General features: G+C 39.4%; 2 protein-coding genes across 3 annotated transcripts; both read right to left on the reverse strand.

Moving 5' to 3' along the window:
* Positions 1-1,818: 1,818 nt before the first annotated feature.
* LOC121958865 (leukocyte cell-derived chemotaxin-2) lies at positions 1,819-6,280 on the reverse strand. Its single transcript, XM_042508026.2, has 4 exons — positions 6,089-6,280; positions 4,435-4,546; positions 3,988-4,139; positions 1,819-3,193 (listed from the first exon to the last, which is right to left on the reverse strand). Exons 1-4 carry the CDS (start codon positions 6,117-6,119, stop codon positions 3,024-3,026), a joined length of 465 nt encoding a protein of 154 aa, XP_042363960.2. The 5' UTR covers positions 6,120-6,280; the 3' UTR covers positions 1,819-3,023.
* A 338-nt stretch (positions 6,281-6,618) lies between these two features.
* Positions 6,619-12,090, reverse strand: bbs1 (Bardet-Biedl syndrome 1). 2 transcript variants are annotated; one of them, XM_042508556.2, is made up of 7 exons: positions 11,856-12,090; positions 10,276-10,693; positions 9,923-10,105; positions 9,693-9,824; positions 9,191-9,297; positions 8,629-8,749; positions 6,619-8,553 (listed from the first exon to the last, which is right to left on the reverse strand). In XM_042508556.2, exons 2-7 carry the CDS (start codon positions 10,651-10,653, stop codon positions 7,723-7,725), a joined length of 1,752 nt encoding a protein of 583 aa, XP_042364490.2. In that variant the 5' UTR covers positions 10,654-10,693; positions 11,856-12,090; the 3' UTR covers positions 6,619-7,722. The 2 variants fall into 2 exon arrangements, with proteins under 2 accessions (XP_042364490.2, XP_042364491.2); XM_042508557.2 differs by lacking the exon at positions 11,856-12,090 and adding an exon at positions 11,638-11,846.
* Positions 12,091-12,514: the final 424 nt, after the last annotated feature.

A 12,514-nucleotide genomic window follows, 5' to 3' on the forward strand; every position in this document is an offset into this window, starting at 1 on the left:
AAAGAAAAGAAAACATGCCTTCCAAACACGTATGTTTTCTTTAAAATCTGAGGTAAAATAAATGCGAAATAAAGCCAATTAAAATTGTATGGTCCTCCCCTAAAACCAAAATTAAAAAAAAATTGCCAAAATGCCAAGAATTTTTCAAGAAAAAAAAATTGAAGTTTTGAAGAAAAGAAATCATCTTAAAATTTTAGAGAAAAAGAGTTTTTAAAAATCACAAAAAAATTAAATGAAAAAAATCTCTTTAAAATCTTCTTTAAAATTGGCTGTAAAATAAAAACAAAATACAGCCATTTAAAATTGCATGCCCCTCCCCTTTAGCCAAAATAAAAAAAACATTTAAAAAAAAGCTTAAAAAATTATGACATGCTTCCCCCTTTTTGCAGGCAAATTTGGCACAAACGGCCACTTGCACTCAAGAATCAACTGATTAGAATTTGTTGATCAAAAGTCAAGGCCAAGATGACGTTACATTTGTCTTCTCATGAACATATTATGTCAAGAACACCTTTAGGGATTTTTTTTTCTTTTCAAAATTTGGCACCAACATACACTGAGACTCAGAAATGTGTGACCATGTATGTCTCGTGCTTGTGATTGCAATATGTCCAAAAAAGGGAATGTCTTCAAATTTGGCACAAACATCCACTTGGACTCGAAAATGAACTGATAGACTTTGGTGATTCTCATGAACACAATATGTCAAGAGCACCGTTAGGGATGTTTTCTTTATTCCCCCCTTTTTTTCAAAATTTGGCACCAACGTACACTGAGACTCAAAAATGCTCATGAGACTCAAATCAAAAACTGATTAGAGTTTGGTGGTCAAAGGTCACTGTGACCAAGCATCGTCTCATTTTCGTGATTGCAATATCTCAAAAACGCTTTAGGGGAATACCCTCAAATTTGGCACAAACATTTTGACACAAACACAAACACTTTGAGTCAAGAATGAACTGATTAAAATTTGGAAGACAGTCAAAGGTCAAGGTCACTGTGACCTCACGAAACATCTTTTTGGCCTTATGCTAATTATGATAACATTTCAGATCTGAAGCGTCCATGTTTTCACAGACGTGGATGTAAACTGTAAGTGCACGTGACTCGTTTGTGGAGGAGGACCGCATCAAGGTGGTTATTTGAGTTTCTACTGGTGCGTCTCTCCGCCTCTAAAACCAATCAGTCACCTGTCAGCGGAGTGTTGACCTCCTCACCTGTAGCTCCTCGTCCTCCTGCAGGTAGTTTCCCCCCTCAGATCTTCCTGGAGGACCTGGCTCAGAGCTCCGGGCTGTCCGAGGGCGTCTCCTCCATAACATCCCAGTAACCATCGCCATGGTTACTGGGATGTTATCACCAGAGAAGTCGCTCAACATCACTCAGTGGAAACACAGTCAGCTCACAGTTTTGTTTTATAGACATTTAGAAAATATCAATTAAGTTTTGCACAAATCTGTGATGGAAACTCACCCACTGAAGTATTTCTCCACCAAATTTTTATTATCAGCAGCTTCACAGGAGTTCATATCATGTTTAAAGGGTCATCATTTCAGAGGAAGCTTCTTATAGAGAATTGTTTAATTTGGTGAAAATTATATGGAAAATGTCGCAAATTCTGATTTATATCTTTAATTTGAAGCTGTGAAGAGATTACTTTGTGTTTCTGATCTTTGTGTCTTGTTTTTTAAATGAATTGTTTTTATGATTTCTGTGGTTTTCTTTGTTGTCCTGCTTGGTATCTGATTTTTATGTTGTTGTTTTTTTGTTTTTTATTCATTTGGTATCACAGATATAAAGGAGATGAGAGTGCACTTTAACTCTAGTTAGCAGGATGGATCCTTTATTTCGTGCTTACAGAGTTAAAACAGGGTTTGAGTGAATGGACAGCATTTTCTTAAATAAAAATAAACTGGGGGAAAAAACATGACATTTATTGCTGCTTTAACCCTTTAAAAACCAGGAGCCACATCATTTTCTTGTGCTGCTTGTAGATGCCTTTGACGTGTATTTAACCCTTTGAACCCTGAGCAAATTAGTGCAATTTCTTTCAAAAACATGAAAAAAGTCGATGAGCTACTTGGTTAGAGATGTTCCACAAACTGCAAGATATTAGTAGATTTATAAAATTATTTTACATATGTAATCATAATAATTACACATTTGAAATTACACCACAGAATTATTAAGAATTTTAAGTATATTTTCCAGGTCCTTGTAGTAGTTTTAATATGCATTTTTTCTTTTCTTTCTTTTTCTTTTTTTAAAACCTATTTCCAGGTAATTTTCTTGTACTTTTTTTTTTTTTTTAACTAATTTCTTGCTTATTTTTGGGGTCATTTCTTTATTATTGTCTTCTTTCCATGTTTTTGAGAGAAATCAAGATAATCTGCTCAGGTTTTAAAGAGTTAATTATGTTATTAAACAGCACAGAAAATGATCTCCAACAGAGCAAAAGTGATGTTTCTGCTAATAAAAGAGGCACCACAAACCTGCTATTTGAATTTTATTAATTTTTTAAAAAAAGCTCATCGCTTTTCTTGCGCTGCATACAGACGCCTTTTATAAGCATTAAAACCTCTGAAACCTGAAAAAAAATTAGTTTCTTTTAAAAACTTGGGGGGAAAAAGACAATGAGCAAATTGGCAGAAGGTGCTCTGCAAACTACCAGAAATTAAGAAAAGATGATACAATCTGTTGTTCGGTTTTTAATTATTTATTATTTTATTAAAATGAAATTAATGTGTATTAAAAAAATGGAGGAAATTTTCAGAAAATTGAATATTTAAATGTTCAAAATCATGTTACAGAGTATGCACGTGTGTTTGTATATTAGCACTTTTTTCAAGTCATTCGTTTTTATTTTTCTATTTTTTTGTGTGCTGATTTTCAGGTCATTATCTGTCTTCTTTTTTTTTGACTAATTTCCTATGAATTTTGAGTAATTTCATGTCAGGTTGCTCATTGCCCACCCCCCTCTTTTTTTTTTTTAAAGAAACAAAACAATTTGCTGAGGTTTTAAAGGGTTAACTGAAGTACCGCGTGGGGTCGCTCTTGTTGCACATCTGGACGTGGATGTGCGAGGTGATCCCGGGGTAAACGCTCTGCATGGGCAGCATGACGCCGAGCCGCTTGCCCTTCTTCACCGTCCCGGAGGTTTGGTCGGGCTTAACGTAGAACAACTTGAAGCACAGATCTGCGGAAAAAGATCGTTTTAATTCATTTACAGCACAGATAACACACTGTAAAAATACTCTAATGCAAGTAAAAGAAAAAATAATAGAGGCGGATTAGAAGTAGAAAGTAGGACAAAATCATACGTAATGTACTTCTGTGGATGCACAGTAACACAGTAACATATTATTCATATGTTAAAATAATAACTGATTGAATCAGTAATTAAAAAAAATATCAAAATAAAAGGTAATTATACTACTTTGCATGAAATGTCCCTTACATTGTTACAAAGAAATAATGAAAGGTCATAAAAAATAGCTGTTTATTATTTTTGGCCTTTTTTTTTTGTTTTTTCTTTTTTACTATTTATCATTTTACTTTGCATGAAATGTCCCTCAAATGGCTACAAAACAAAAACAAAATGGTCATAAAAAAGGCCTGAAAATTACCTTAAAAAATTAGACAGGCAATAATTAACAACTTACTACGGGAACATTTTAAGAAATGTATGTATAATTTTATATATATTTATATATTATAGATTTATATATAATGATATATTATAAATTAGGTTACAGAAAAAAAAACATTATTCATATTCATTTTATTTTAGCACCTTTGTTCTTTTCATTTTCTGTCGTCTTCTAATTTCAGGTAATTTATTTGTAATTTTTAGATTTTTTTGCCATTTTTTGGGTCATCTCTGGTTTCAGAGGGTTAAGAAAAAGCAGCGAAAATATTCTCAAAAGCGCACCATTGTAAAGTGATTGATTGTAAACATGTTTGGATGTAATAACTGAGTGCTGGACTGACTTTCTCCGCTCAGGTTGATCCCGTTGTTGATGGCCTTCTTCTTGGGGTCGGTGTAGACGATGACCTTTCCATTGAGAGTCACGTCAAACGGAGCGTAGACGACCGATCCGTCTTGACACACGATGTCCAGACCTTTGTGTACCCTGTCCCCCCTGAAACACAGCACGCATCCGAGGCACGAGGTAGATTTATTATTATTATTATGTAAACGAAGTTTAAAAAATAACATCAGAAGTTTAAACACGCAGCAGCATTTTGCTAAAGTTGTTTCTGTTCTTAAATTTGTTGCTTTTTGTGATTCAGTCAAGCTGATAAGTTGATTAATATATTTAATGTTAATATGCTGAGATGTCTCGACTTGTAGTCCACAAACAAACTCTGCAGCCTTCATTTCCCATAGTGCACCTGAGTAGTTGTGTAGCGTTAGGGTGTGGTGGATGTTGTTACCGTCTGGCTCCGTAGTGTCCCTGTCCCCATTTGTCCGATGTCCTCCTGCGGTTGTTAGAGTTCCCGCTGCAGAGCTGTCCGAACTTAACGCCGTCACACACACACAGCACAGCTGGACACACACACACACACACACACACACACACACACAGTTTGATGTCACTTAAAAGGACATAAAATGCACTAATTAATTCCATAGAGACTCATGTAAACTTTTTTCTTACTGTATTTTAAATTTATTTTTTGCAAAATTTTAGGTAATTTTCTTGCAACTTGTAACTTATAACTAATAACTAGGTGTGTTATGGAGTAGACGTGTTATGGAGTTTTTTTTTTGTTTGTCTTGTGGTTGCTAAATTTTCGGCAGTTTTCTCGCAACATGTTACTTCTTCCCATTTTTTATTTAGGTTGCTAAATTTTCGGCAGTTTTCATGCAATTTTTAACTTCTTCCCTTCCCGTTCCCGTCTATTTGCTAATTATTAGGTCATTTTCTTGCAACATATAACTTATTTCTCTGTTTTTTTTTAAATATCTCAAGCCAATCTGCTCGGGTTTGAAAGGGTTAAATGCAACAGTTAAAGACCTGAGATTTTTCTATGCACTCAGTAGGTTTATTTCTCTCAAACTTTGGTCAGAAATCCGTGTTGGTGAGGAGTTTTCTCCTTTTCCAAGATAATCCGTCCACCTGTGGCTGATCAAACAGCATCATTGCTCAGGTGTGCCTCGGGATCGTCACAGTAAGCGGACGCTCTAAAATGTACAATACCTACGCAGCGGGCCGCTGACGTCAGCTTAATACTCAGTTCACAAAAAACATGTCTTCAATGGCGTTTTACTGAATTTGGCGGCACATCCAACCAACCTTTCAACAATTGTTTGACCAAAATTTAAATACATTTATCTACTGAGAGCAAAAAAAAAAAAAAGTCTTAGATCTTTAACCGATTGAAACCTGAGAAAATTGGCTGGAAGGCAACAAGCAACTTAAAAAAGAAATGGTCCCAAAATAAGCTAGAAATGAGTAAAAAGTTATAAAAAGCAAAAGTAGAAAGTTAAAAAACAAAAAGAGAACTTCAGAAAATGTGAAAATAATGTAAAACATTACTGTAACATAAGTTTAAATATATATTCCTTTTATACAATATCTAAAAATCTCCAGACAGCTAATTTTGAAGTCATTCACTTGTCACCTTTTTGTTTATTTATTTATTTATTTTGCAGTTTTCTGGATATTTCTTATGAGGTTGCTCGTTGCCGTTTTCTCCAGTTCTGTAGGTTAAAGTTTGTAAAAGGCATCGATCCAGGCTCTAAAGGGTTAATGTGAACTTGCGAAAACGGGAGCAAAAAACAGAAGTGTTGTGTTTACATTTTTTTCAGTATATAAATAAAATCAGCTCCACATTTACCAGCTGCAATATTAAATGATAACAACATTAATTCCTCAATAATAATAATAATAGTAATAATAATAATAATAATAATAATAATAATCTAATAACATAAATTAATATGCAATGAAATTTGATTCATCAAATGTTTCCTTATTGTACTTTAACCTAAAAACACTCAAAAAGGCTCAATTAGCACATTAAAATTACTTAAAATTTTTATTTTTGTCAGTAATCCAAAATTCTAGCTGATTCATATTCTCACCCAGCAAAACGACGACGTGTTTCATTTCCATGTTTCAAAGCGAGATGCAGATGACTGGTTTCTTCTGCGGCTTCAGTCAGACTCACTCGGGTTTTATAGACGCTGAAGTTCCTCTTTCAACACAGTGAAAAGTCCACAGTTCAGCTCTAAGTGCTGTTTGTCTAAGGAAGTTTCGTTATTGCACAATAAAGAGGACGCCTAGCAGAAACTTCTGCACTGACTCGCAGACGAACCATCAGGTTCTTGTCTTAGCGTGACGAAACCTGCAGTTACAGACTGTCAGTGTTGACTAACAGCCAACGGCAGCTGTTCACCTGCCCGCACCTTTACCTGACCTCCGGGTTTCACAAACAGGGCACTGCCCAGACTGTCAACATGAATTTTTTTCTTTTTGTTAGTTTAGTTATGAGTTGTCTTTAATGCTGATATTTTTTATAATTTCTATGAAAACTTGAAAAACCAAATTCATAATTTTGAAACCTTTCACGCAAAGTTTTTACCTTCATTTTCATAAAGATCAACTGTTAAAATAAATGTTAATTCATTTTTATTTTTCTTCATACAAGACTACTTAAAAAAATAATACACAGAAAATTGAGAGCATATTTGTCCTTACAGACTAAAAACATTCACAAACGAAGCCAAAAGTCTTTTATCTGCAGTGATTTTTCACCCTGAGAGTTTAAACATGTTGAGGACACCCACACGGACATCTCATTACTGTTTTAAAACAAGAACCACAAACTTAAACCAATCTACACAAAACTGACAATATTTTAACAAAACTACAAAGAGCAGATCATATTATGTCGTAATTCAGACGCAGAATTTTTTCAAACATGAAACATGAATGTGGCGTTACATCCAAAGTGAGAGAAACTCATTTAATTTGATGATTTTATAAATGAAGATCCACAATGTTAAGTTTGTATCTGTTCCGTGTTTCAAGGTTTCACACCTGTAGTCTGATTCATTTGTTCCAGACGACACATGACGCTTCAACTTTATTCATAACAAAACATCGAAAGATCACATGACATCACACATAAAGTGGTGTGTATTCAGTTCAGTCTTGTGATGTTTGGAGTCTAATGAATACAGCCGAAGCGTTGTATTGTTAGTTGACTCCTGTGTTGTTATTTCAGTCTGCAGTGAATACAGTTGACGTGTCATGCGATGGCAGTTCAGTTTTATTATGTTTGGATTGTGTAGTGAAATAAATGAAAGCATCAGGTGTTGTCATAACAGTCCTGTCGTGTTTGTGGTCCTTAATGAATACAGTTGAAGCGTCCTGTGTTGTCGGTTCAGTCTTGTCATTGATGGAGTCTAATGAATAGAGCTGATGTGTTATGTGTTGTGGGTTCTGCCTCTTGATGTTTAAAGTTTTCAGTGAATAAAACTGAAGCGTTGTGGGTTGTCAGTTCAGTCTCCTGATGGCTGGAGTCTAATGAATAAAACTGAGGTGCGGTGTCAGTTTAGTACTGTGATGTTTTAAGTCGGTAATAAATAAAGTCGAAGCATTATTGTCGTCAGTTCCGTCTCCTGATTTTTAGAGTTTTCAGTTTATAAATTAAAGTGTTCAGTCTTGTGATATTTGGAGTCTGGAAAGAATAAAGTTGAAGTGTTGTGTGTCGTCAGTTGAGCGTCAGTCCCTCGCTGACGGGCATGTTGATGTGGGCCGTCAGCAGCGGCGAGCTCTTCCCCTCGTGCAGGATGAACACCTTGATGATGTCAGAGATGCCCTTGTCGCTGGTGCACTCCACGAAGGTCTCGACGGGGTAGATGAGTCCGGGCACCAGCAGGGGGATCCTCATGTACGGGTTCCTCATCCTGTACAGGCTCTCGTCGTACAGGAAGCTGATGGCTAGGTTCATGACGGGCCGACACGCCGCCGTGTTCTGGACGTTCAGGGTCAGTTTGAAGGACGGGCCCAGGCCCTGCACCACGGCGTTCATCTTTAGTGGCTCGGTGAGGCTGGAGGACATCGGCGTGAGGCTGGACTCCAGCGCCTTGACGTAGGCTTTGGCGGAGGCCAATCGCAGGCGACTCAAGTCCATCTGGAAGGCGCGGTGCATGGCCAGGCCGTTCTCGCGCTCCCTCAGCGTCTGGTCCACATACAGCTTGGTCTTCTTGGGCACGTTGAGGCGGACACTCTGGGCCAGCGGCGGCCCGGGGGCGCTGTCCCGGTCGTCAAAGACTGCCGTCCTCTTCAGGATCTTCACCATCAGACCTCCTCCCTTGGTGGTCATGATCAGGGTCCCGTCCTCGCGCCCGTAGCGGCCGAAGCAGATGCTGGTGATCACATCAGGCGTCTTGATGGTGCTCAGCAGGTTCTTGTCGCGGTACAGATGGACCTCACAGTTGGCCAGGCCCACCAGAACCGCCTGGAAGCCCCTGGTGGGGAGGTCCATGGCGGCCATGGAGGTGATGGGAGCGGGGAGGACGACCTTCCACAGCTTCTTCCCCTGAAGACACAACGACAGTTTGACAAAGTTTCCTCCTCAGACGTCACTCGTCATCATCGTGTGAGCTCAGTTTACCTTCTGCGTGAAGCCCTGCAGACTCTCGTCGGTGCAGCCGACCACCACGTTCTTCCCAACCCTCACCAGACCCACCGGGTGGGACGACAGCTCGATGCAGTACTTCGGTTTGTCCGACTCCCTGAAGAGCAGCAGCACCAACATTAGTCAGGTCTGAGTGTCGTTTCATGTTTTTTATGTCAGTTGTGTATTTAAACCTGGGATTCTCAACTTTGCAAGAAGACAGGAGGCCAGGGGCCAGTCTAGGGTCTTTGGACATTTCTAGGATTTTAGGACATTTCCAGGATTTAAACAAGCTCTATTTTGATGCTGTTTTATGCACTCTGGCACCTTATGGAGACTAAAAGGACAAAACAATTCCCAGTGTGAATCACTTTATTTTTATTGTGCATTAGAAAATGGTTGAGTGGCCACCGACAACCAATCAGGGGCCAGATTTGGCCCCCGGGCTATAAGCTGAGAATCCCTGATCTAAACCTTTGCCAGCTGCTGTCTTCTGTAAAATGAACTGAAACAGCAGCAGCAGAGCAGGTGAGTTCTCTCAGCCAGGTGTGTTTCTCACCTGCGCAGGATGTAGATGTTGCCGTTGCGACACGCCACCGTGATGCGAAACTCCACATCGTACTGACCCGTCACATCCATCATGGTGGGAGCAGCCGGCAGCGACATCTTTAATACACACACACACACACACACACACACACACACACACAGGTTTCTTACTGAAGTGTTCAGTCACGTCTCATGGCTCCGCTCAGTGGTCGGAGTTTCCTCAGTTGTCATGGTGATGGTTTAGTTTGTAAACATGTGAAGACAACAGTAACAATGGCGAACTTCCGAGCTGTGTTTGTGCTGCTGACTCTACTGAGGTTATTAACGCTGTTGGTTCTCGTGCGTGCGTCTTTCTATGGTGCGTCATCACAAAGTCACAGCGCCAGCTACTGGCCTGGCGTGCACACAGCAGCATTTTCAGCTGTTTTTGTGGATCCGTGTACATGAGCGTCGTTCTCACAATGTTATCATACGAACGCAGATTCTTTGAAAAGCGTGTGATGTGAGTTTACTTTGGAGAGGATGATGAAGGCCTCGGGGTCGAGGATGAAGACGTCGTTGCTCTCTGTGCCGATCACCAGGCAGCTCACGCCGTCCTCGTCCGCCGTGCTCTTCTTCAGCGTCCCAATGCAGGTGATGACGGTCTGAAACACGGACGAGCATCGACCAATCACAGTGTGAACTGAGCCCATCCACACACCATAACTCATTATACGACAGAATGACATCATAACGAGCTTACCTGGCGTTTGATTGGCTGCTGTTTGTGCAGCTGGACAAACTCGTCCATGTCGCTGGTCTCCAGGGACAGGAACCTGAGCGAGCGGACGGACAGCGGGACGTCGGCCTTCTTCCTGATGCTCTCCAACATCTCCTTCAGGGTCAGAGGGTCGATCTGCCCCTCCCTCACCTGCTGCCACACGTCCTGACCAATCAGAGTGCACGTATTAAGTAAATCTGAGACTTGATATTCCAAATATATAAATTTGACAGAGATCGTCTAACTGTCCTCTCTCAGTCTGCAGATTTGACTGATTAAAGGTTATAAAACTTCATCATGAGACAAACCATCATCAGGCGACCAAAATCACACACCTGCTCCAGTGTGTTGACCTCCAGGCCGGGCAGCGTGAACTTGAAGTACGGCCGCAGGTTCTTGTAGACGTAGATGCACGGTCCGGATGCCACGGCGACGGCGGGGATGCGCGGCTCGTGCAGGTCCATGAAGAAGGCAACGAGGCCGGCGGGCAGGTCGAGCAGGGCGCTCTCGCTCATCAGCGCCGTGCCCCGGTACACCTTCAGCTTCATGGCTGACGAGCCGGAGCCCAGGTCGCCCACCACAAGCCGGCTCTCCCCGTCCCCGCTCAGGTCCGCCAGGTCAACGCAGGACGTGAAGGTGTACAAGCCCGCCACCGGGTCATAGTGAGCATCCAGCCACTTCCCGCCATCACCGCTCGACTCCGCAGACGACATGATGGCAGCAGAGGACACCAGCGCTGCCGCACAGGTGAGCCTAAAAAAAAACCACTTCAGAATCAGGACTCACAGGGACGCCTCAGGGGTCCCTGAGGGATCAAAGGTCCCTGTAGTAGGCAGGTGACCGATCCAGATTTACACAAATCTTAAGCGATATTTTAGAAATGTCGATAAATCACAATTGCACAATGACTGTGTTTCCACTGAGTGATGTTATGTGACTTCTCCTCTGGTGATAACATCCCTGTAACCATGGCGATGGATGTTCGAAACATTAGCAGCTTTATCTCTGTTGCAGCCACCAAACTAGCCGTCATTATTTCCAATCCGATCCAATGGCTCCATAACACGGCATAGGCATGTTAAATTGCAAGAAATTAGTAGATTTGGAAAAAAAATTAAAGCTATGGAGGAATGTAAAAAAAAGTATTTAGATTTTTAATTTTAAAAAAAACATAATAATTTAAAAACATTATATATTTAAATTATTTTTCATAACTATAATTATTTAAAAACACTCTTTTCAGGTCATTTATTTGTTTATTGGTGTCTTTGAAAAAAAAAAACATTTCTTTTTTGTGCTTATTTTCAGGTAATTTCTCTAGCAGTAGTTTCTCATTGTCTTCTTTTGAAAGAAATCAAGCCAATCTATATTATTACAGGAGCTATCAAAAGTTTAATTTGTATTTGAAATATTAATAATTTATAGACATATAAAATATATACTTGATGTGCGTGTAACAATACAATATTGCCGTACAAAAATACTGTACTGTACAGTTTTTTGACCCAACCTAGAATATTTTGAATAAATAATCTAAATTTGTAAAGAAAATAAAGCTGCCAGGTGAAAAGTACAATATTTCTGTAGTACAGTTATTTGTTGTTTGCCTTTGAAGTAGTAGACAATAGAAATACTCAAGTAAAGTTAAATTACATCAAAATTGTATTTGAGAAAAGTACTTAAGTGAGTGTACTTACTGTCCACTGTCAGATGAATGTAGTATAGGCGAAGTATTCGTGAGTATAAAATGAAAATACTCCACTAAAGTACGAGTACTAATTCTACCTGAGTACTGCAGTACAACGTTTATTAGTAACTTCACTTTACCGCAGTACTAACGTCCGTGGATTAACACTGCATCATGTGTTATTATCGATCTGCTATCAGCAGCTGATCGCTGATGACGCTCTCTCACCGTTGTCAAGGAGACCGGGCTGCTGCGTCTCCTCGCGCTCAGTTCTCCTCTTTTCTTTGTTGTTTATCGCGCGGCAGAGCGACGTGTCTTCGGTAAAAACGACACAAACAGTTTCTCAGAGTCAGATTTTATCCGGATATCGTGTTGAAGAGGCAGCTAGCTGCTCTCTCCGAGGAGCTAATCCAATAAATCCGACCTAAATCCTCCCGCTGCCTCCCGCTGCCGCCGGCCCCGACTGATGACGACAGCACCACCCGACGGTGTTTACATTTTCCAAACTCTGCTTAAAATCTGATAAAAGACAAACTGATAAAAGTGAGGAAAAAGGTGACAAAAATGATCCTGATCCTTTTCGAAAAGATTTTCCCACAGTATCAAATAACTTAGATAGATTTATCTATATTCTATTTTATGTTGGGTAACTTTATTTTATTTTATTTTATTTTATTTTATTTTATTTTATTTTATTTTATTTTATTTTATTTTATTTTATTTTATTTTATTTTATTTTATTTTATTTTATCACATTTCCTCCCTTTGTTGTTGATATTAAATTTCCATTCAGAACTTGTGTGTGTGAAACCACAGTGAAATCCCTTTTCTTTTGTAATGATTCAGTTACATTTTTTTTTATCTATACTATCAAAATAATACAAATG

Source organism: Plectropomus leopardus, chromosome 19 (genome assembly GCF_026936395.1).
Source record: "Plectropomus leopardus strain MGB_pleo_1.0 chromosome 19, ASM2693639v1, whole genome shotgun sequence".
NCBI lineage: Eukaryota > Metazoa > Chordata > Actinopteri > Perciformes > Serranidae > Plectropomus > Plectropomus leopardus.